At 36.9% G+C, this 22,923-nt stretch overlaps 15 protein-coding genes and 2 non-coding genes across 17 annotated transcripts, besides 2 other annotated features; 8 read left to right on the top strand and 9 right to left on the bottom strand.

Moving 5' to 3' along the window:
• Positions 1 to 52: 52 nt before the first annotated feature.
• On the top strand, positions 53 to 2,704 carry RSC30 (Rsc30p; the record flags this gene model as incomplete). Its single annotated transcript, NM_001179186.2, has 1 exon — positions 53 to 2,704. One exon carries the CDS (start codon positions 53 to 55, stop codon positions 2,702 to 2,704), a length of 2,652 nt encoding a protein of 883 aa, NP_011923.2.
• Positions 2,704 to 3,169: an origin of replication (ARS811; Putative replication origin; identified in multiple array studies, not yet confirmed by plasmid-based assay).
• Positions 2,771 to 3,480, bottom strand: RUF5-2. The gene has a single exon (NR_132187.1). It is a non-coding gene; the product is annotated as an RUF5-2 (non-coding RNA).
• On the top strand, positions 3,169 to 3,354 carry CUP1-2 (metallothionein CUP1-2; the record flags this gene model as incomplete). Its single annotated transcript, NM_001179183.1, has 1 exon — positions 3,169 to 3,354. The coding sequence occupies one exon, from the start codon at positions 3,169 to 3,171 to the stop codon at positions 3,352 to 3,354; it is 186 nt and encodes a 61-aa protein (NP_011920.1).
• On the top strand, positions 3,197 to 3,370 carry YHR054C-B (uncharacterized protein; the record flags this gene model as incomplete). Its single annotated transcript, NM_001395032.1, has 1 exon — positions 3,197 to 3,370. The coding sequence occupies one exon, from the start codon at positions 3,197 to 3,199 to the stop codon at positions 3,368 to 3,370; it is 174 nt and encodes a 57-aa protein (NP_001381961.1).
• A 157-nt stretch (positions 3,481 to 3,637) lies between the features above and the next one.
• YHR054C (uncharacterized protein) lies at positions 3,638 to 4,702 on the top strand (the record flags this gene model as incomplete). Its single annotated transcript, NM_001179184.1, has 1 exon — positions 3,638 to 4,702. The coding sequence occupies one exon, from the start codon at positions 3,638 to 3,640 to the stop codon at positions 4,700 to 4,702; it is 1,065 nt and encodes a 354-aa protein (NP_011921.1).
• Positions 4,702 to 5,167: an origin of replication (ARS810; Putative replication origin; identified in multiple array studies, not yet confirmed by plasmid-based assay).
• On the bottom strand, positions 4,769 to 5,478 carry RUF5-1. The gene has a single exon (NR_132186.1). It is a non-coding gene; the product is annotated as an RUF5-1 (non-coding RNA).
• Positions 5,167 to 5,352, top strand: CUP1-1 (metallothionein CUP1-1; the record flags this gene model as incomplete). Its single annotated transcript, NM_001179185.1, has 1 exon — positions 5,167 to 5,352. The coding sequence occupies one exon, from the start codon at positions 5,167 to 5,169 to the stop codon at positions 5,350 to 5,352; it is 186 nt and encodes a 61-aa protein (NP_011922.1).
• YHR052C-B (uncharacterized protein) lies at positions 5,195 to 5,368 on the top strand (the record flags this gene model as incomplete). Its single annotated transcript, NM_001395031.1, has 1 exon — positions 5,195 to 5,368. One exon carries the CDS (start codon positions 5,195 to 5,197, stop codon positions 5,366 to 5,368), a length of 174 nt encoding a protein of 57 aa, NP_001381960.1.
• Positions 5,479 to 5,908: 430 nt separating the features above from the next.
• Positions 5,909 to 7,039, bottom strand: CIC1 (Cic1p; the record flags this gene model as incomplete). The annotated part of the gene is made up of 1 exon (NM_001179182.1): positions 5,909 to 7,039. The coding sequence occupies one exon, from the start codon at positions 7,037 to 7,039 to the stop codon at positions 5,909 to 5,911; it is 1,131 nt and encodes a 376-aa protein (NP_011919.1).
• Positions 7,040 to 7,735: 696 nt separating this feature from the next.
• COX6 (cytochrome c oxidase subunit VI) lies at positions 7,736 to 8,182 on the bottom strand (the record flags this gene model as incomplete). The annotated part of the gene is made up of 1 exon (NM_001179181.1): positions 7,736 to 8,182. The coding sequence occupies one exon, from the start codon at positions 8,180 to 8,182 to the stop codon at positions 7,736 to 7,738; it is 447 nt and encodes a 148-aa protein (NP_011918.1).
• Positions 8,183 to 8,241: 59 nt separating this feature from the next.
• On the bottom strand, positions 8,242 to 8,412 carry YHR050W-A (uncharacterized protein; the record flags this gene model as incomplete). The annotated part of the gene is made up of 1 exon (NM_001184652.1): positions 8,242 to 8,412. The coding sequence occupies one exon, from the start codon at positions 8,410 to 8,412 to the stop codon at positions 8,242 to 8,244; it is 171 nt and encodes a 56-aa protein (NP_878088.1).
• A 171-nt stretch (positions 8,413 to 8,583) lies between these two features.
• SMF2 (divalent metal ion transporter SMF2) lies at positions 8,584 to 10,233 on the bottom strand (the record flags this gene model as incomplete). The annotated part of the gene is made up of 1 exon (NM_001179180.1): positions 8,584 to 10,233. The coding sequence occupies one exon, from the start codon at positions 10,231 to 10,233 to the stop codon at positions 8,584 to 8,586; it is 1,650 nt and encodes a 549-aa protein (NP_011917.1).
• Positions 10,234 to 10,693: 460 nt separating this feature from the next.
• On the bottom strand, positions 10,694 to 11,425 carry FSH1 (putative serine hydrolase; the record flags this gene model as incomplete). The annotated part of the gene is made up of 1 exon (NM_001179179.1): positions 10,694 to 11,425. The coding sequence occupies one exon, from the start codon at positions 11,423 to 11,425 to the stop codon at positions 10,694 to 10,696; it is 732 nt and encodes a 243-aa protein (NP_011915.1).
• Positions 11,426 to 11,735: 310 nt separating this feature from the next.
• Positions 11,736 to 13,280, bottom strand: YHK8 (Yhk8p; the record flags this gene model as incomplete). The annotated part of the gene is made up of 1 exon (NM_001179178.1): positions 11,736 to 13,280. One exon carries the CDS (start codon positions 13,278 to 13,280, stop codon positions 11,736 to 11,738), a length of 1,545 nt encoding a protein of 514 aa, NP_011914.1.
• A 3,296-nt stretch (positions 13,281 to 16,576) lies between these two features.
• Positions 16,577 to 19,147, top strand: AAP1 (arginine/alanine aminopeptidase; the record flags this gene model as incomplete). The annotated part of the gene is made up of 1 exon (NM_001179177.1): positions 16,577 to 19,147. The coding sequence occupies one exon, from the start codon at positions 16,577 to 16,579 to the stop codon at positions 19,145 to 19,147; it is 2,571 nt and encodes an 856-aa protein (NP_011913.1).
• Positions 19,148 to 19,601: 454 nt separating this feature from the next.
• On the top strand, positions 19,602 to 20,489 carry INM1 (inositol monophosphate 1-phosphatase INM1; the record flags this gene model as incomplete). Its single annotated transcript, NM_001179176.1, has 1 exon — positions 19,602 to 20,489. The coding sequence occupies one exon, from the start codon at positions 19,602 to 19,604 to the stop codon at positions 20,487 to 20,489; it is 888 nt and encodes a 295-aa protein (NP_011912.1).
• A 164-nt stretch (positions 20,490 to 20,653) lies between these two features.
• On the bottom strand, positions 20,654 to 22,336 carry DDE1 (Dde1p; the record flags this gene model as incomplete). Its single annotated transcript, NM_001179175.1, has 1 exon — positions 20,654 to 22,336. One exon carries the CDS (start codon positions 22,334 to 22,336, stop codon positions 20,654 to 20,656), a length of 1,683 nt encoding a protein of 560 aa, NP_011911.1.
• Positions 22,337 to 22,923: the final 587 nt, after the last annotated feature.

Raw genomic sequence — 22,923 nt, 5'->3', positions numbered from 1 at the left:
ATTGTCGTTGTCTGCTGTGACTAGTGCGTAGCTTTGCCGTTTGTTTTTAATCATGATGGACATGCAAGTGAGAAAAGTGAGGAAGCCGCCTGCTTGCACCCAATGCAGGAAGAGAAAGATCGGGTGCGACAGGGCAAAACCGATATGTGGGAATTGCGTCAAGTATAACAAGCCGGACTGTTTTTATCCAGATGGACCTGGTAAGATGGTCGCTGTGCCCTCTGCGTCCGGGATGTCCACGCACGGCAATGGCCAAGGTTCCAACCATTTTAGTCAGGGAAACGGTGTAAATCAGAAAAACGTAATGATTCAAACGCAGTATCCGATTATGCAAACGTCGATAGAGGCATTCAACTTCTCGTTCAACCCCTCTGTGGATACTGCGATGCAGTGGACCAAGGCCGCTAGCTACCAGAATAATAACACCAATAATAATACTGCTCCTCGTCAGAATAGTAGTACCGTTAGTAGTAATGTTCATGGAAACACTATTGTGAGAAGCGATAGTCCAGATGTGCCCTCCATGGATCAGATTAGAGAATATAACACACGATTACAACTGGTTAACGCTCAAAGTTTTGACTATACAGATAACCCATACTCTTTTAATGTTGGTATCAATCAAGACTCGGCCGTTTTCGATCTAATGACTTCTCCGTTTACTCAAGAGGAAGTATTAATCAAGGAGATAGACTTTTTAAAAAACAAATTGCTTGATTTACAAAGCTTGCAACTGAAAAGTTTGAAAGAAAAATCGAATTTAAATGCCGACAATACCACGGCAAACAAAATTAACAAAACAGGTGAGAATTCTAAGAAAGGCAAGGTTGACGGTAAAAGAGCCGGATTTGATCATCAGACTTCAAGGACTTCTCAGTCCTCACAAAAATACTTTACAGCGCTCACAATAACAGATGTGCAAAGTTTAGTCCAAGTGAAACCGTTGAAGGATACCCCCAACTACCTTTTCACTAAAAACTTCATCATTTTTAGAGATCATTATCTTTTCAAGTTCTATAATATTTTGCACGATATCTGCCATATTAATCAGTTCAAAGTAAGTCCTCCTAACAATAAAAATCACCAACAATATATGGAAGTTTGCAAAGTTAACTTCCCACCAAAAGCAATAATTATTGAGACACTAAACTCTGAATCCCTTAACAATCTGAATATTGAAGAATTTTTGCCAATCTTTGACAAAACCCTCTTACTAGAATTTGTTCATAACTCTTTTCCAAATGGTGATACCTGTCCTTCATTCTCAACGGTCGATCTTCCTTTATCTCAACTGACCAAACTAGGCGAATTAACTGTGCTTCTACTGTTGTTAAACGATTCAATGACCCTATTCAATAAGCAGGCTATTAATAACCATGTTTCGGCATTAATGAATAATTTGAGGTTGATTCGAAGCCAAATCACATTGATAAACCTGGAATATTATGACCAAGAGACAATCAAATTTATTGCCATCACAAAATTTTATGAATCTCTGTACATGCATGATGATCATAAATCAAGTTTAGACGAAGATTTGAGCTGTCTGTTAAGCTTCCAGATAAAAGATTTCAAGTTATTCCATTTTTTGAAAAAAATGTATTACTCAAGACATTCGCTTCTAGGTCAGTCTTCATTCATGGTACCCGCTGCTGAAAACCTATCTCCGATACCTGCCTCTATTGATACGAACGACATTCCTTTAATTGCTAACGATTTAAAATTACTGGAAACGCAAGCAAAATTGATAAATATTCTGCAAGGTGTTCCTTTCTACTTGCCAGTAAATTTAACCAAAATTGAAAGTCTGTTAGAAACCTTGACTATGGGCGTGAGTAATACAGTAGACTTATATTTTCATGACAACGAAGTCAGAAAAGAATGGAAAGACACTTTAAATTTTATCAATACCATTGTTTATACAAATTTTTTCCTTTTTGTTCAAAACGAATCCTCTTTGTCCATGGCAGTTCAACATTCTTCTAACAACAATAAGACCTCGAACTCTGAAAGATGTGCAAAGGATCTGATGAAAATTATTTCTAATATGCACATTTTTTACTCAATAACATTTAATTTTATCTTCCCCATAAAGTCGATAAAGTCATTTTCAAGCGGCAATAATCGCTTTCATTCTAATGGTAAAGAATTTTTATTCGCAAATCATTTTATTGAAATCTTACAGAATTTTATAGCAATCACATTTGCTATTTTCCAACGTTGTGAAGTAATATTATATGACGAATTTTACAAAAATCTTTCAAATGAGGAGATTAATGTTCAATTGCTATTGATTCATGACAAGATTTTGGAAATTTTAAAAAAAATAGAAATTATCGTATCCTTTTTACGAGATGAAATGAATAGCAACGGAAGTTTCAAATCTATTAAAGGTTTCAACAAGGTTTTGAATCTGATTAAATATATGCTGAGATTTAGCAAGAAAAAACAAAATTTTGCGAGAAACTCTGATAACAATAATGTTACAGATTATAGTCAGTCGGCGAAGAACAAAAATGTTCTCTTGAAATTCCCCGTTAGTGAACTGAACAGAATCTATTTAAAATTTAAGGAGATTTCAGATTTTTTAATGGAAAGAGAAGTTGTCCAAAGGAGTATAATTATTGACAAGGATTTGGAATCTGATAATCTGGGTATTACTACGGCAAACTTCAACGATTTCTATGATGCATTTTATAATTAGTAAGCCGATCCCATTACCGACATTTGGGCGCTATACGTGCATATGTTCATGTATGTATCTGTATTTAAAACACTTTTGTATTATTTTTCCTCATATATGTGTATAGGTTTATACGGATGATTTAATTATTACTTCACCACCCTTTATTTCAGGCTGATATCTTAGCCTTGTTACTAGTTAGAAAAAGACATTTTTGCTGTCAGTCACTGTCAAGAGATTCTTTTGCTGGCATTTCTTCTAGAAGCAAAAAGAGCGATGCGTCTTTTCCGCTGAACCGTTCCAGCAAAAAAGACTACCAACGCAATATGGATTGTCAGAATCATATAAAAGAGAAGCAAATAACTCCTTGTCTTGTATCAATTGCATTATAATATCTTCTTGTTAGTGCAATATCATATAGAAGTCATCGAAATAGATATTAAGAAAAACAAACTGTACAATCAATCAATCAATCATCACATAAAATGTTCAGCGAATTAATTAACTTCCAAAATGAAGGTCATGAGTGCCAATGCCAATGTGGTAGCTGCAAAAATAATGAACAATGCCAAAAATCATGTAGCTGCCCAACGGGGTGTAACAGCGACGACAAATGCCCCTGCGGTAACAAGTCTGAAGAAACCAAGAAGTCATGCTGCTCTGGGAAATGAAACGAATAGTCTTTAATATATTCATCTAACTATTTGCTGTTTTTAATTTTTAAAAGGAGAAGGAAGTTTAATCGACGATTCTACTCAGTTTGAGTACACTTATGTATTTTGTTTAGATACTTTGTTAATTTATAGGTATACGTTAATAATTAAGAAAAGGAAATAAAGTATCTCCATATGTCGCCCCAAGAATAAAATATTATTACCAAATTCTAGTTTGCCTAACTTACAACTCTGTATAGAATCCCCAGATTTCGAATAAAAAAAAAAAAAAAAGCTATTCATGGTACCCGCTGCTGAAAACCTATCTCCGATACCTGCCTCTATTGATACGAACGACATTCCTTTAATTGCTAACGATTTAAAATTACTGGAAACGCAAGCAAAATTGATAAATATTCTGCAAGGTGTTCCTTTCTACTTGCCAGTAAATTTAACCAAAATTGAAAGTCTGTTAGAAACCTTGACTATGGGCGTGAGTAATACAGTAGACTTATATTTTCATGACAACGAAGTCAGAAAAGAATGGAAAGACACTTTAAATTTTATCAATACCATTGTTTATACAAATTTTTTCCTTTTTGTTCAAAACGAATCCTCTTTGTCCATGGCAGTTCAACATTCTTCTAACAACAATAAGACCTCGAACTCTGAAAGATGTGCAAAGGATCTGATGAAAATTATTTCTAATATGCACATTTTTTACTCAATAACATTTAATTTTATCTTCCCCATAAAGTCGATAAAGTCATTTTCAAGCGGCAATAATCGCTTTCATTCTAATGGTAAAGAATTTTTATTCGCAAATCATTTTATTGAAATCTTACAGAATTTTATAGCAATCACATTTGCTATTTTCCAACGTTGTGAAGTAATATTATATGACGAATTTTACAAAAATCTTTCAAATGAGGAGATTAATGTTCAATTGCTATTGATTCATGACAAGATTTTGGAAATTTTAAAAAAAATAGAAATTATCGTATCCTTTTTACGAGATGAAATGAATAGCAACGGAAGTTTCAAATCTATTAAAGGTTTCAACAAGGTTTTGAATCTGATTAAATATATGCTGAGATTTAGCAAGAAAAAACAAAATTTTGCGAGAAACTCTGATAACAATAATGTTACAGATTATAGTCAGTCGGCGAAGAACAAAAATGTTCTCTTGAAATTCCCCGTTAGTGAACTGAACAGAATCTATTTAAAATTTAAGGAGATTTCAGATTTTTTAATGGAAAGAGAAGTTGTCCAAAGGAGTATAATTATTGACAAGGATTTGGAATCTGATAATCTGGGTATTACTACGGCAAACTTCAACGATTTCTATGATGCATTTTATAATTAGTAAGCCGATCCCATTACCGACATTTGGGCGCTATACGTGCATATGTTCATGTATGTATCTGTATTTAAAACACTTTTGTATTATTTTTCCTCATATATGTGTATAGGTTTATACGGATGATTTAATTATTACTTCACCACCCTTTATTTCAGGCTGATATCTTAGCCTTGTTACTAGTTAGAAAAAGACATTTTTGCTGTCAGTCACTGTCAAGAGATTCTTTTGCTGGCATTTCTTCTAGAAGCAAAAAGAGCGATGCGTCTTTTCCGCTGAACCGTTCCAGCAAAAAAGACTACCAACGCAATATGGATTGTCAGAATCATATAAAAGAGAAGCAAATAACTCCTTGTCTTGTATCAATTGCATTATAATATCTTCTTGTTAGTGCAATATCATATAGAAGTCATCGAAATAGATATTAAGAAAAACAAACTGTACAATCAATCAATCAATCATCACATAAAATGTTCAGCGAATTAATTAACTTCCAAAATGAAGGTCATGAGTGCCAATGCCAATGTGGTAGCTGCAAAAATAATGAACAATGCCAAAAATCATGTAGCTGCCCAACGGGGTGTAACAGCGACGACAAATGCCCCTGCGGTAACAAGTCTGAAGAAACCAAGAAGTCATGCTGCTCTGGGAAATGAAACGAATAGTCTTTAATATATTCATCTAACTATTTGCTGTTTTTAATTTTTAAAAGGAGAAGGAAGTTTAATCGACGATTCTACTCAGTTTGAGTACACTTATGTATTTTGTTTAGATACTTTGTTAATTTATAGGTATACGTTAATAATTAAGAAAAGGAAATAAAGTATCTCCATATGTCGCCCCAAGAATAAAATATTATTACCAAATTCTAGTTTGCCTAACTTACAACTCTGTATAGAATCCCCAGATTTCGAATAAAAAAAAAGCATATGTATTAATCCTAAAATGTATTATGAGAACGTCTTTTAAAGGTAAAATGCTGTTATCCCCGTCACTTTCAATGATCTATTTATTTGAAGCGGATAGTACAACAGATCAGTCTAAAACGTATAAGCTCTTAGACCGAGAAACCAATATTCAAATAATGACTTTATTTTTAATATACACTTCAAACATATATAGATATATACATATGCACCGCACTCTATGAAATTCAAATTTTTTTCTTCACAAGAAAAAAATGAGAGAAAAGATAGATAAGGAGGAAACAAATTAACTTTTAGCCTTCTTGACAGCTTCTGACTCGCTAGATTCTTTTTCAAGCTCGCTAGAAGATCTCTTTTTTGCATTGTTAATTTGTTTAGAGAAAATTGAACCCAATTCGGAAGGATTGGCGATTTCCATCAAACCCTTGTTGAAGGTAGACAAATGAACTTGTACACCATCAATGGTGACCATGTCATCTTCGTGGGTTTCTTCGATTTTGTCCTTTTTAGCTTCAAGTTCATCAAGAACGTCCTGGTTATAGTATAATGGCAATACGGGCGACCTATTGGTCTTGATAAAAATGGATCTGATTTGGTATGCTTTGATTAACTGTTCAGAAATTAATTCAACGTTATCTACAAACTCTTCTGGCCTTAACCATTCTAAATTACCCAAATGGACATTCAACGTGGTACCTCTTGGAAGTTTAACGGGCAACTGATTCATGTAAACCTTTTTGATATTGTTCGTCAAAGTGGTCAAGGAAAATTCCTTATTTGCATGTGTTCTAATTGATATAGGAGTAGTTTCTACTTTGTTGTAGGCTTTGCCTCCCATAAGTTTTGGCAAAGATGTAACTATACTGTCGTCAGCCAAAATCAAAGAAAACTGAGATATAAAAGCGTTTCTAGCCTCATATGCCTTGTAAACGGTCTTTAAGTCTTTCCCGCAAATGATTTCATCAACCTTGATTCCTTCTGAATCTAATTGATCAAATAAATCATCTTCTGAAACTTTCTTAATATCAGAATCCTTCAAAATTAATAAAACTTTGAAATCCTTAACCGCTGTTGCACTGGCTTCTTTCCAAGGCTTGTAAAACGAATGTTTGACATTTAGTAATTTCAATTTGAATGATTTGGAAGTACCGGTGAATGATTTATTATTTACTACGATTAATTGCAGATCTTTCTTCAATTCTTCTTCATCATCTTCCAATAGGTTTTTCTTACCGTTATTTCCTTCTTCATTATTTTCATCTTGTGGCTTGGAAGTGAATTTTATAAGCTCGTTGACAGCTTTAATAACTCTTTCCCTAGGAATGGCTGTGGAAGATTTCTTTTCAATAACCTTCTTCTTTTCTTTGCTTGGTGTACTTACAGGCGTAGATTTCTTTGAGTTACTCTTTTTAGCCATTTTATACTTTATAGTCTGGAACGTAGGTTTATCTGCCTGCTGTCTAATATTTCTTATAAAACAGACACTATTCTTTATGCAGTATACAAACGCTTTTTGTTACTTTTCAAAATTTGCGATGAGCTCCAGTGGAAAAATTTTTTTCAGGAAATTGTCTTTAATTTTTTTAGTATGAAGTGACATCAACTTCACATTTATTGACGCAACGGTGAAGCACAGAATAGAATAGTAATTCTTTAATGGTATATTCTAGGTTTTTGTTTTTTATATAGTTATTTATTGTTTTATTATTTTTCCCATTCTTCTTTCCTGAAATAGAACACAAAAAAGCTACTAACAAAGGATATTAAAGGTAATCTGTGACCAGCCCTCATTACCAAAAATAAAGTTTGTTCAAGTAATAGAGTAGAGAAAACAAAGTGGAAATCATAATGGTTAAATTTAAATATTTTTCTTTTACTTTTCTTATTTCACCTCTTGTGATCTTATCGTTGATTTTGATATATTAGTTTCTGAGTGGATGAATATCCATAAAGGGTAAAACAAATAATAAGGTAAAAGGGAAGAAAAAAAAAAAATAAAAACTAAAATCGTTTTACAAAATAAATACGAATCTTATTTCAAATTGAGGAATTTTCCACAAATAAAAAAAGGACAACAAATTACAGACGTTGTGTGGTAGCTTTTTCCTTATTATTAAGAAGAGCTTGGAAATAGCTCTTCCTTTAAGGGAACGCCCAATTCTTGTCTGACATCCTTCAATTCATCCAAGTAGGCCTTGTATTGGTCTTCATTCTCCACCTTGTATTTCAAAGCCTCAAATACTCTAATTGCGGTAGGTAAGTCATTGACTCTTCTGGCAGCCCTCAAAGCTTTTTCAATAACAGCAGGAGCAGGAACTAAATCATAGGAAAAACAGTTGTTGAGCACTCTTTGCACTTCAAACAAATCATAGGCTTCATCAAACTCCTTTTCGTATCTTGCGGTGAATTCCTCAAAGGTTTCTTCATCATGTGCGTCAGAATACTTCCTACTTTGAATAAACGTATTTTTAGTCAATCTAGTTGCATGATAAGCACCAGGTCTGGCTCTCAATAAAGTTCTATTTATAACTGGATTTCTGAATATGGCCCTTGATAACATTGTTGTATATTTATTAGTTTATGTGTCAAATACAATTGTTCGGCTGTTTATCTCCGCTACTAAGTCTCAGAAGTGATACAATTTTTCAAATTGTAATAATAAATAAGTGTGCTAAAATGTGGATGAAATGTAAAGAAATGAGGTAACCTTGAGATCTGGCACCTTGATAAGCAAGAGCAATTGTTGATCTTTATTAATGCTTTGACCGGACCAATTAGGTCCCTTTTCATAGGGAGATTCAAAGAAAGCTGTAAGCGGCGGAAATAACGCGCGGGGCCCTGATTGGCTCGTATGGAGCGATACGGCCATCAGTATAGCCTAACACCAACTTTTTGATTGGAATTTTCTGTTATTATTCTTGGATAAAATGTATACTTATACTAGTCTAAAGAATTGTTATATTAGAGGTGTACTTCTTTGCCCGTAGTAAAGCCCAGTAACATATAAAAGTTCAGTCCGGAGATAATCAACCATACTATGATTGCGAGCACGGTGACGATCATTCCATTGCTCATGTCTTTGTATTCTGGAGCAGGAGAAACTAAGCTGCGCTCCTGTGAGCTGCTGCCTATGCCCATTTCTTCGAGCTCAATGGTCTCATCATCTTCGGTTCGGTCGGCCACGGGTTTTTTGTCTGTAGTTCTTGAAAGTTCTTTGGTACGGTTAAGCTGTACACGCATAATCTTCTTGCTTGAAGTGAAGTAAAGTAAAGGTGCAGAAACAAAAGGCAGCAAGAGAGAAAGTACCACTTGGGAAGCATTTAGTGCACCAGAGAGGCCGCTACGTCCAGCTACAAGCACTAAAATCAAACAAGGCGTGATGGCTACCGCTCTTGTGGCGGATCTTCTCAATGCCGGAGAAACAGTCCAATTTAAGAACCCTTCACTAACCATTTGTCCACTCAACGTACACACGATACCGGCACTCTGTCCTGAAAACAACAATGCCAGCACGAATACCGTTCCCGCTCCCTTGGAAAGAGTACTACAGAGTAAGTTGTAAATAGAAAATAAGTCAGCTTCCTCAGCATTTTGAGTGGACCCGTATAGTGTAGCGCCAGACACGATAAGAATGGCACAATTGACAAATAATGCCACCGTGAACAGCGAGATCAGTAATTCCGTTATAGTAAAGTGCAGAGTTTCACTGATGGCCTCATAGGATGGCCTGTAATTATCGTGATTGTTATCCATATCATTCGCGTCTGGCAAGTAATGTCCGTTTTTGATATCATACTCTCTTAATCTTGGTTGAACCACACCTGACCCCAAATATAATGAATGAGGCATTACCGTGGCGCCCAGAATTGCCAGACTTAAGTATAACCCATCACCTTCAAAAACGGCTTTACTGGGTAAGAACCCAGAAAATATTTCTTTGGCAGGTCCCAGTTTGGCATAAAACAGTTCAACAGTAAAGCAAACTACGGTAAGAACCACCAATAAAGAAACAAAAGCTTCAAATATTCTGATACCCTTCATGGAACCGTTAGGTTTGTAAGCTAGCAGAACAATTAAAACGTCTACCACAGTAAGTATCACACCTAGGGCGAGAGGTATATGGAAAAGGATATTCAAAGAAATAGCGGTTCCTACCACTTCTGCCAGATCTGTGGCAATAATTGCCATCTCCGCCAGAATATAAAGAGTAATGTTAAGTCCAAAGGGCAAATGTTTCTTACAATTTTGTGCCAGATCTAGGCCAGTGACAGCACCCAATCTGGCGCAGAGGTACTGCCAAAAAGCAGCCATGAAATTAGAAACTAAGACAGAAAATAAAAGCTTGTACCGATGAGCAGAACCCGCTGCTACAGCTGTACTATAGTTACCAGGATCCATGTACGATACAGATACCATCAAACCAGGACCGATGAACCTAGCATATTTTCTCAATGTTCCGATCATGCTCTGGGATGTTGAGTTTGGCTGCAAAGTTGTTCTTCGACGCGACTCATGAGTGGTATTCACGTCGGCATACGCATCGTTGACACTATCATTATTTGTTTGGGATTCATCGCTCCATTGAATAGGTTCATATTCTTGGGACGTCATCAAACATAAACGCTATACGGAAAATTAGTGGTTAAATGGCAATAGAGATGTGCTAATATTAGTATCAAAACAAATAGTTGTTGAAGAGGGTTTTCTAAACGGTTAAACGCGTTTGATGGTTAAATGACTAGAAGCAAAAGGAGACTGATTCTGAAATTTAATATGATTTCTTTTTTTTCTGCTGTTTCTCTTCTGCATTATTTTCTTCCTTCGAGAAAGAGTATAAGTATGTTTAAAAAGGTCTTCGTAAGCCACGCTAAAGCACCCCGGGTGGATTTTTCGCGCCGGGCGGGGTTAGCAGCACGCAGGATGGAAGAGAAGAGAAAGGATGCTACAAACTTGTGGTTCATTCTATACAAAGTACTTATATGTATATATACATACTCGATCAGCATTTCACTCCACACACCCTGCGTGTGATAGTAAAAAGCTAGAAAGCAGGTAAGCAACAACCTACGATTTATTCAGAAGCTTCTTGTAAGGAAGAGGTTATTTGTTCAACAATTGGTCTGATAATGTCCTTCTTGTTTGGAACCATATGTCCACCAGGGTGTTCGTAAGCCAACACCTTTTCCTTATTACCATTTTGCGCCTTCAAATAAATATCGTACAGGTACTTGGATCTGACGGATGGGACGGCTTGGTCAGAAGCACCATAGATGAAGATCATCTTGGTCTTCATGTCTGGTTTTACCGCAAATGAGTCTCTGAATTTTTCGGTTATTCTCAATTCTCCAGGATGTTCTGGGTCTGGCTCGGTGAAGGAATAGCCGGAAATGACTACACTTACCTTGAATTGTGGATGGTCTGGAACTAACTCTGAGATCTTGTTGGTGATGATAGAGGACAATGCGGCACCTTGAGAGAAACCGACAATGCCGTCGTATGGGCCATTGGCCTTGATGTGATCAACAACAGACTTCAAACCTTCTGAGATATCCAATTCGTGAGAGATTTCGCTGTGATAGAACCAGGCTCTGTTAACATCCGCATCTAGGGTGGCTTGCCATTTTTCATCATCCATTTCAAATGGCAAGTCCTTCTTTTCTAAAAGGACTGGTGCATCAATATAGTCACATTGGACATTAGCCTTCTTCAATAATTTTCTAATACCAGATGATTTTTCGGAGAAAACTTTACCGTTTTGCAAGAAGCCGTGTAAAAATAATAATTTTGGAATTTGTACAGTCATCCTTCGTTTATTACAAGCTAGAGAGTTTCAGATTTAGCTGCTACTTTTACTAGAAAATTAAGATTGGCCGCGTACATCTGGCATTTTGCACCTTTATGGTTTATATACAATATACATTGCAGCCAAAAACATTCGAAAACTAGAGAAAAAGAAAGAAAACATGCGAGAATATGCAAAAATGAAAAAATGCAAAATTTCTTTTTTCTTTGGCCTATGCGTGTTGCCTTTTGAAGATCCGAAACAATCTATCACCAATGACGTAAGCGGGAAAAGATTATGCAACATCCAAAGGAAAAAATATGCAAAAAAATCAATCATCCCATGCATACGGCGACTTGGCTCTCAGTCGGGCACCGTATTTGGTAAACAGAAATGGGACAGGAATCATCGCTACGGTCACCATTGCCAAGAGAAAGCCGGCCCAATTCACTCCCATTGACTTGTACATCTGGAGTCCGAAAAGAGGGAAGACACCGGCCATTATGCATCTCACAAATGTGTTACAAGCCATTCCAGAAGCTGCATATCTTCTATAGGCATCCACTGTATACGCAAAAACACCGGTAAAGACGAAATAAACACCTGAACCGAAAATTGCACTGCCTATAATTGGTGCAATCCAATGGACATGCTTGTAGCAGGTGAATGCAAAAATGAAGAGCCCAACTGGGGTCAAAAAGGCGCCGTAGAACAGAGGCTCGAATCTCATTTCGGGAGTCTTGACGCCATTATTTCTTTTGACTCTCCACTCAAACGTTTTTTGGAATAACAAGCAAGTAGGAGCCGAGAGTATCATGCCGACCATAATACCGATATAGGAGCATGCAATCTCCATGGGCCCAAAGTTGTAAAGTTTCTTGAACACATAAGGAAACGCTACGAAATATAAATATATTATGGCAAGTTCCAATCCAGTATAGAAGCAAAGCACACCCATCATTCGGTCTCGAAGTAACAGGCCAAAGGGTCTTTTGGTTGAGAGAAAGATTGCGGAAAGTAAGGAAGTCTGTTCGCGGGTGACTTCCAGGACAGCATAATACCGTTGATCATTTTTCTCTTTCCTCAATCTCTTAGCTTTACGTATTAACAGCATTGGTTTGTAGGTTTCAGGTATGGTAAAGATGATCATAACGAGACAACATCCAGAAGTGATGAGAAGTGTGATAAATGTCCATTTATAACTTTGATGGTATAAGGCTCCACCAATGATTGGTCCTAAAGAGGGCCCCAAAAAGGCCGATGTAGTGTATATTGCCATAGGAATACCAATTTGGTCTTTGTCGAATATATCGGCAATGGCGCCGCCAGCCACACTTAGAAAGGCTGAACCAAAAAACCCGGATAGAAATCTGCCAAACATGACACCCGTAATGGTCTTGGACCAAATGGTCAAACACTGCCATATGATACTGAGCGTAAGGGCGTATAAAAATGTGATCCTTCGTCCATATAGTTCACTTAGTGGAGACAGAAATAAAGGTCCTATACCGAGCCCAAACACATAAAGCGTAATTCCCAGAGTGCTGACTTCGTGCGAAATATGAAAGTGTTCGATTATGTGCGTTGAAGGAAGCGTCCAGCTGGACGAGATCATCGTAATTACCATCGATGTGAATGTAATTAACGAGGAAATATAATACCGGCGGGCGGTGCTCATATGCCGTGCTATATCTTCTGGGTCCGCGATGTCCTCGTTGAAGGTCACTTCATGCGATTGTTTGCCGTCATTTTTTCGTTCACTGGTCAATTCCAGATCCAGTTTTGCGGCTTTGTCTGAGTTTATTGAACAATGCTCTTCTTCAGTAGATGTCAATGCCGATGACTGTGCACTCGCTATTTGAAATTCTGCAACCATATCCTGTTGTTATATCTGCATATATATGTTCTTAGTATACAAGGTGATACCATACACCAAATGTAAGGCAAATATGCCTTTATATAGGGTCCAGGTGAACGTAACGCATCTAATAACAAGTGTTATTGCTTGACCTAATAATCTGAGATGGTCGCTTCACCGGTAGAAAAATTCTCTGCGTATTACTAATCTCAACAATAGCCAACACTAAATCCGTAGGACCGGCGAAAAGCGTGCTAATCTCCGCTTTATTGCCGGATCCGAAAGGTGTTTCTGGCATCAAGATGTTATAAATCACGGAATTAAGAGAAGGATATTAAATGTGCCATTGCATTTTATTGATATTTCCACTCACCCAGAGGGATAATAATGATCAAAACAGATATACAATTCAGCTCCACTTTTACCTGCGCAACATGACATTTCCAGAACTAGCTTACAATTCGTACACCGGTTATAATTGGTTTATGGTTTCCAATGTAGGACCAATTTTTAGAGATAAATACTGAAGCAAATATTGGATTTCTTCTGTGTTTCACACGAAGAATATGAGTGAACCATTATTCCGGCTTTTGTTTCCTACAGCAAGATGTAAGTTATCTGGTTTGCTTATTACTTAGAAAAAGGGCTCCTGCTGGTGGAGGTAAATTAGATTATGCACCTATCGGCGGGTTAGCGTTGGGCCGTAGCCTTTTGGTCGCTTGCATTTACCACGTATTTTTTCCTTTCAATTTATTATAAGCTTAGAGATACGATTTCAAGGCGCAGCTCTTCTGTTAGCAGTTTTCTCTACGACTTTGTATGAGGTTCATCTCATTTTGTTAGCTTCTATTCACATACCTACTATAACACTAATCCTGCTATGGTTCAGACCCAAATATCTTCAACCCCTGCCATAGGAACTGTAAAAAATAGATTGTAATTCAAAGTACCTTCAGAAAAAAAAAGTTATATACGGCGCATACTACACAGTACGCAATGTGTCACTTGGTACCGCTGTTCTTATGTTCGTTTAAACAAGATCTCGAGGTTTGAGTCAATGTACGAGATTTTGAAACCATGAGGGATGTGCCCTCAAACTTTATGATCTGGTTTCTTTTTTTATTTATATCGTTTTTATGCTGGGTTACGTTGTTGTTTTATATTCCTTGTCTAGTATTACGGTCAGCAGAGGCCAAATCCTATATGCATTATATGTGGTTAGCATTGACTCCTTAATAGAACGGCCAGTTATCAATCAAATTGCCTATAAGCATGGATCACTAGCGGCTAGTATTGTATTGCATTTGGAATAGCCCTCTTCGTTGAGCCACAAAGATATCTTGCGGAAATGTGGCTAAAGCAACTTTTGATGATTGCTGGGAAACGGTTTGGTAAACTGCTGAAGCAATTGTTGTACACAATACTTCTGCTTTTGGCCCCATCTGGATTTTTCATTTCCGCTTTTGCCTCAGGTGCAACAATAACTATCTTTGAGCATCGTACCACCAATACAAAAGGATATGATCGTTATCATACAGAATTTTTCATGGATTTTGCATGTTTCGGTATAACTTTACGTAGGTGAATTATTGAAGGGCTTTGTGATAGGTGTGGATGTACCTGCCGTGCGTTGATGACCTTCAACTGATCGGAACAAATTGCTATTACATGTAAAAATCTCATGTATGAGCGAATCTTTTTGTGTTATAGGCAATCACCTAGAAAAGCTTGGAAATTGGTCCTGAGTTTTTTGTTGATGGTAAGTGCATTTTTTTAGTATGAAAGGTTTACGATATTAGCTGCTAAGTTCTCCCTTGCCCTAGTGAATTACGTTTTTTTCGATTAAAAGGGTTGGTCCCGAAATTGACCTCTTATATGTACCTCAATTGCAGATAGCATCAAATTTAGACTACGTCATCAACCAAATTACACCCTATGAAAAACATAAGATTATAAGCATGCGTTTGTGTAAAGGTCATACCATTTTATACGTTGACGCAATGGTGCAAATAGAAAGGTTTACGAAAGCTCTTATTCCGCTTAGCGCAATTCTATTGTTAATTTCAAGTAAAAAGATAAATATCTCACGTCCTTATATTATCTTTGATTAAAATTTCACGATCAATGTAACGAAAAAAGGTCGCAAATATTTCTTTTTCATCACTCTGATTAAACAATGGCATCATGAAACGCTCATTGGATCGTTACACGTTCTCATTGTACATATGTATGATTTAGAACAGCTTGTTCGCCTGATCTCCACCTTATACCCTCATCTTACCGCAGTGCGGTTTTACGCCTCATGTTATTTTTGCCAGCTTTAATAACAACATCAGTAATATTACGTTATTGGATCTTCCACTCCGGTTCGAGGAAAAAAAGAGAGGAGGAGAAACGCATAAGCTACAATAATGAGTGAGTTAACGCTTTAATTTGCTCAGTGATCATTGCTAGCCGGATATTTGTGTTTTTGTAGAACCCAGCCATACCTAATCATCTCAGTATATTATCTGAATTCTTGACTCAAAATATGGATTTTCTCGAACGTCTCACTTCCAATCATCCCATCAAATGCTGTGGATGAAAACATTTAAAACACGGGCAAGAAAAAATGAGTATAGTATAGTTGTGGCCAGTTCTTGTTGTACTAATGCACTTGCTTTCGTATCAAAGTTGAAGAAGCACTGAAAGAACAACAAAAAATTTATTAAAAGCAAAAATCATTCTACGTTCAACGAAAATGTAAGGCAAATATATCTTTATATAGGCAAGCATAACCGACGCTAACTTTGTTCGAGCTTCATCAACGTTATTAATATCGTAGTTATTCCGCTTTGTCTCAATAAGCTTTTGCTTACTTGAGAAAAAGAACGAAGTTTCTGTTTGAGATTTTCCTTCTCATTTTCTTTGAAATTTAAAGGAGAAATATTCAGCTCTATACATTCTTTGTTCGAGTATGTTACACATCACCTTACAATGGGAACATCCTATGATGACATACTTCTTCTCGATGATTTATTTTTTTTCTCAGCAAACGCTGTTTTCTAGGCGGTGAAAAACGGGAGTCTTCATCCCACATTTTTTGAACTCGTTGTGAAAGTTTTTTTTCGTACTCTTGGACTTGGCTGTGGGAGTTTGACACATTTTTTTATTTTTTTTCCGTTTTTTTCCCTTTTGTTAGCGATCAAACTTTTGACTTTATGAGTAATCTTAGCTAATCATTTAGAATTATCTTCAGGGAAGCTTATTCAATTCGTGATTTTTCTTTGAGGGTTCCTGTTCAAGCAAGCCAAATTGCCCTCTCAGCTAATACCATGTCCCGTGAAGTACTGCCAAACAACGTTACCCCATTGCATTATGACATTACACTAGAACCTAATTTCCGTGCTTTTACGTTTGAAGGGTCATTAAAAATTGACCTGCAGATTAATGATCATTCGATAAACTCTGTGCAAATAAATTACTTAGAAATAGATTTCCATTCTGCACGTATTGAGGGTGTCAATGCCATTGAAGTTAACAAAAACGAAAACCAACAAAAAGCTACTCTTGTCTTTCCTAATGGAACTTTTGAAAACCTAGGACCTTCTGCGAAGTTAGAAATTATCTTTTCCGGTATTCTAAATGATCAGATGGCGGGATTTTACAGGGCTAAGTATACGGATAAAGTCACAGGGGAGACGAAGTACATGGCTACTACTCAGATGGAAGCCACAGATGCTAGAAGAGCCTTTCCTTGTTTTGACGAACCAAATTTGAAGGCGACTTTTGCAGTAACTTTGGTCTCTGAATCGTTTCTGACTCATTTGTCCAACATGGATGTCAGGAATGAAACAATCAAAGAGGGTAAGAAATATACAACTTTTAACACGACTCCAAAGATGTCTACGTACTTAGTAGCATTTATTGTAGCTGACCTGAGATACGTGGAAAGCAATAATTTCCGTATTCCAGTAAGAGTTTATTCTACCCCAGGGGACGAAAAATTTGGTCAGTTTGCAGCCAATTTAGCTGCTAGGACCTTGAGATTCTTTGAGGACACCTTCAACATAGAATATCCATTGCCAAAGATGGATATGGTGGCAGTTCATGAGTTTTCTGCTGGTGCTATGGAAAACTGGGGGCTAGTGACTTATAGAGTTATTGATTTGTTATTAGACATAGAAAATTCGAGTTTAGATCGCATTCAAAGAGTTGCTGAGGTTATTCAGCATGAACTAGCCCACCAATGGTTCGGCAACTTGGTCACCATGGATTGGTGGGAAGGCTTATGGTTGAATGAAGGTTTTGCCACTTGGATGTCTTGGTACTCTTGCAACAAGTTTCAACCAGAATGGAAAGTTTGGGAGCAATATGTTACTGACAATTTACAACGTGCTCTAAATTTAGATTCATTAAGATCTTCCCATCCAATTGAAGTTCCCGTTAATAATGCGGACGAAATCAATCAAATTTTTGATGCTATTTCTTATTCTAAAGGATCTTCTTTATTGAGGATGATTTCCAAATGGTTGGGTGAAGAGACTTTTATTAAAGGTGTGTCCCAATACCTGAATAAATTCAAATACGGTAATGCAAAGACCGGAGATTTGTGGGACGCCTTAGCAGATGCCTCTGGCAAGGACGTTTGTTCGGTGATGAACATCTGGACAAAACGTGTTGGTTTTCCAGTGTTATCTGTCAAGGAACACAAGAACAAAATCACATTAACTCAACACCGTTATTTAAGTACCGGTGATGTTAAAGAAGAGGAAGATACAACCATATACCCCATTTTGTTAGCTTTGAAAGACAGTACAGGTATCGATAACACATTGGTATTGAACGAAAAATCTGCTACTTTCGAATTAAAGAATGAAGAGTTCTTCAAGATTAATGGTGACCAATCTGGTATTTTCATTACCTCTTATTCTGACGAAAGATGGGCTAAGCTATCCAAACAGGCAAATTTATTATCCGTAGAGGATCGTGTTGGCTTAGTCGCAGATGCAAAAGCCCTTTCTGCATCTGGCTATACCTCTACTACTAACTTCTTGAATTTAATTTCTAATTGGAAAAACGAGGATTCATTTGTTGTTTGGGAACAAATCATTAATAGTTTATCCGCTCTGAAATCTACTTGGGTCTTCGAACCAGAGGATATATTGAATGCTCTAGATAAATTTACTTTGGATCTAGTACTTAACAAACTTTCTGAATTGGGGTGGAATATTGGCGAAGACGACTCCTTTGCTATCCAACGTTTAAAAGTGACCCTTTTCAGTGCCGCATGCACTTCTGGCAATGAAAAAATGCAATCGATTGCGGTAGAAATGTTTGAGGAATACGCCAATGGGAACAAACAGGCCATACCTGCACTGTTCAAGGCAGTTGTTTTCAACACCGTTGCCAGACTTGGCGGAGAAAACAATTACGAAAAGATTTTCAACATCTATCAAAACCCTGTTTCGTCAGAAGAAAAGATTATCGCTTTGAGAGCTTTGGGCAGATTTGAAGACAAAGAACTTTTAGAAAGGACATTGTCTTATCTGCTAGATGGTACAGTTTTGAATCAAGATTTTTACATCCCAATGCAAGGCATTAGAGTTCATAAGAAGGGTATTGAAAGGTTATGGGCTTGGATGCAAGAACACTGGGACGAAATTGCTAAGAGATTACAGCCAGGCTCGCCTGTGTTGGGTGGCGTGTTGACATTGGGTTTAACTAATTTTACCTCTTTTGAAGCCCTTGAAAAAATTAGTGCGTTCTATAGTAGAAAGGTCACTAAAGGTTTTGATCAAACCCTGGCTCAAGCCTTAGACACTATTAGATCCAAGGCGCAATGGGTGAGCAGAGATCGTGAAATCGTTGCTACCTACTTGCGTGAGCATGAGTATGATCAATAGCTTTTTTTTTTCACGAGCACCTACAACACAAATATATACATATGCCAATGAGTCAAAACCACGTGTAATTAATAAAGAGATTACTACTTGCTTATGTAGAAATATAGTAGCTAGCAGAAAATGAATCTGATAACATCTTCATTGACACATTTCCAAGTATAGAGAACTTTCTTCTGCTTCCTTTCGGAAGAACTGAGTGAATATTGACTGGCGTGCGTCATAGCGAGATTTTTTCATCTGATGATGTATGGAAAAAAAAAAAAAACTTTTTTTTGAATAATGGATGCATCGAGTGACTTTCATTGTTGCGCACGTTGCTTTTCCAAAAATGGTATTAATATAGGTCTTTTATCTCTTACTTCACATTTAACTGCTTGTTAAATAACCCCAGTGTTTTCTTTTTTTTGGATGAATAAGGAAATCAACAGCTGGTACACGCATATACACATATACCATGACCATTGATCTAGCTTCTATCGAGAAATTCCTCTGTGAACTGGCTACTGAAAAAGTAGGACCAATCATCAAATCCAAGTCCGGCACTCAAAAGGATTATGACTTGAAGACTGGCTCCAGGAGCGTTGATATTGTAACTGCTATCGATAAACAGGTCGAAAAGTTAATTTGGGAATCGGTAAAAACCCAATATCCAACTTTCAAGTTTATTGGAGAGGAAAGTTATGTGAAAGGGGAGACCGTGATTACTGATGATCCTACCTTTATTATTGATCCAATTGATGGGACTACAAACTTTGTTCATGATTTCCCATTTAGCTGTACCTCTCTTGGGCTCACAGTAAACAAAGAGCCCGTAGTAGGCGTTATATATAATCCTCACATTAATCTTCTGGTATCCGCTTCTAAAGGAAATGGGATGAGAGTTAACAACAAGGACTATGACTATAAATCAAAATTGGAATCTATGGGTTCTCTAATACTAAATAAATCCGTAGTGGCATTACAGCCAGGTTCCGCTAGAGAGGGAAAGAATTTTCAGACAAAAATGGCCACATATGAAAAATTACTATCATGTGATTACGGTTTTGTTCATGGATTCAGAAATTTAGGATCATCTGCAATGACAATGGCATATATTGCTATGGGGTACCTTGATAGTTATTGGGATGGTGGTTGCTATTCGTGGGACGTGTGTGCTGGATGGTGTATTTTGAAAGAAGTGGGCGGTCGTGTAGTAGGTGCCAATCCAGGTGAATGGAGTATTGATGTCGACAATAGGACATATTTGGCTGTGAGGGGAACAATTAATAACGAAAGTGACGAACAAACAAAATATATCACAGACTTTTGGAACTGTGTTGATGGCCATTTGAAATATGACTGATCGTCAGCACATTAGGCCTAATATAAAATGTACGATTAAAATGACAGTTATTTGAATCATTTTAGCTGATCACAGGGATATAGAAGGTATTGGTAGTAATAATAATAATGATAATAATAATAATGATAATAATAAATAATAAATAATAAAGCGATAGATAATGCTCATTGATTATAGATGTATAAGCAACCGTCTTGGCCAAATAGTCCAAAAACGCCAACTAGAGGCATCCATCCTTCACCTCCTCCAAACCTTTCAGCTAAATGCAAAGCTTTCTCTAAACGATCGGACTCTACTGGTTTACCTATGCTAAAACCACGAATACATAACATACCCTGCTTCTTCTCTATGTTCAAATGAGGGTTTGTTTCCGTTTCTACCATTTTTCCTTCTAATGTTGTACTTAGTGTTCCATAACATACAACGTTATCGTCCACAGATTTTCCAAAAACCCTATAGTCATAAAAATTGGTATGTGCCACAGGTCCCATGATAGCGTAGGGACAATATAACTCGAGGACTACACGGGATCCTAATTGAGCTCTTATTTTATTCAATTGTTCAGTGCTTGGGGTGATTCTTCGGTTAGTCTTTTTTAGCTGAGGAATTTTTTCAGGAAATGTCGAAATAACCTCAGCATCTTTCACATTATCTGCCAAATAAACACATCTTAATTTTTCAAGAGAATGTGGCTCGATTCTGGCAATTTTCGTAAAAATACCCTCGCTCAGTAAGTTCGTGGCCCAGGATAAGTAGATTTTATTCAGCAGCCCACTTCTAGAATTAGAATCAATTAATTTGACAACATCCTTTGTTTCGGTAAACAGTAACGTAGTTTCTTGCAACGACTCGCAATCTATCGTTGTAGGATTGATGAAAGATGCAGACCCACCATGCAGCAAAACTGCAAAAAGCTTTCCCCAAATTTGTAGGCTTGCACTAGAATTTGCCAATTTTGTCGAAATGGTTAGGTATTCATTACTATTCAATTCATTTCCCAAGGGGAACCCTTTGATGAATTCCGCTATATTACTCACCAGACAGATTTGATTAAAACTATTAGTTCCATTCCATGGTGAAGTTACGTATGCAAAAAGTTTCTTATCATCAGAGTTGTCATCTGGCGGGGTGTATTGGTACTCTGTATCCTTGGTAAAACCGTCGATAAGTTCTTTCCAAGTGATAACATCACAGTTCGCATCAAATTGTAGTGATTCGATAGGATCATCGCAAACAACAATAAGCTTGTACCAATCCTCGCTGCCGTTTAGCATCTTAAAAGACTTCCATGAGTCGATGATCAGGACATCAACATCTTCTAGTCGTTGTCTAGGAACAGCTGGCAAGAAATGAGGTATTGAACCTGTTCTTATAGAGGTCATCATGGAAGCCAAGGAGAGAGTAAAACCCTCTACGGTAGCAATAGAATTAGCTATACCGATATTTTTGAAATTCTTATTGGAAAGTTTCGGAAATATGCGCTTGGCCATACCATTAAGTTCACTCAACGAATAACTTTTTTCTCTTCCTGTAAATTTAATTATGTTTTTTCCCTTGGAAACTTCCATTATGGCATTCCAAACATCACCGAAATTGCCATTTCTTATTTTGTATTTTAAAGATAGCCCTAATCCTGTCGTCAATGGGAATCCTGTGGGCACTAAAATGCTTCGATAATATGCTGTTTCATTTTCTTTACGAACACTGGATATGCTAGATTGCTGTGACAAAGCCACCCCTGTTAAATCTCTCTTAAAATCAAGTAGAAAAGAGCTTAGCAACCAGTTGGCGCCCAGCACAATTAACAATATTGTTATTACCAGCTGTAGTAGAAAAGACCAATTCATTGCTCATCAACTTTTGCCGCTTGTTTAACTGTCTTTCTTTCTAACGAAAGAACTTTCTATAGCTTAATTGAAAAGCACTTGAAATGCTTAAAACTTAACCTATGTTGAAGCTATAAAGGTGTTGCAGAATGATTTCCATTCAATGTACTTCTCGAAGTTGCTGTCGTTTATGATACGATACATATTAGAACTTTTTCATTCTTAACGACGCGCAAAGAAAAACGAAAAGCTAATGACCAAACCAAGGGTCCTAGGATTCTCATTAACATCAATTCAAGGCAATCAGTTACAATATTTATAATAAAGTAATTCGTGCTATGTATCCTTTTGCCAAGTAACTTGCCAGAAATTCCGTTTATCTACTTCATCTTATCGGTGAAAAAATATACACTGGGCTCTTCTACACACGCCTTCTACCGCATATCCTTTAGAGTCTTGGCTTCTTGTAATTTTCAATCACGGTTATGTTCCGTGATACAGACACGTCAGAGTATTCCTATATATTCCGACATTAACCCCGACATTTCAAACAACCGTTGTTCAGCTATAGAAGGAAGCGTATATCTATGAGATTATAGGCTCTGGTA

The sequence above is a fragment of the Saccharomyces cerevisiae genome, chromosome VIII (genome assembly GCF_000146045.2).
Source record: "Saccharomyces cerevisiae S288C chromosome VIII, complete sequence".
Taxonomy (NCBI): Eukaryota; Fungi; Ascomycota; class Saccharomycetes; order Saccharomycetales; family Saccharomycetaceae; genus Saccharomyces; species Saccharomyces cerevisiae.
This window is presented reverse-complemented; position numbering and strand designations above follow the sequence as displayed.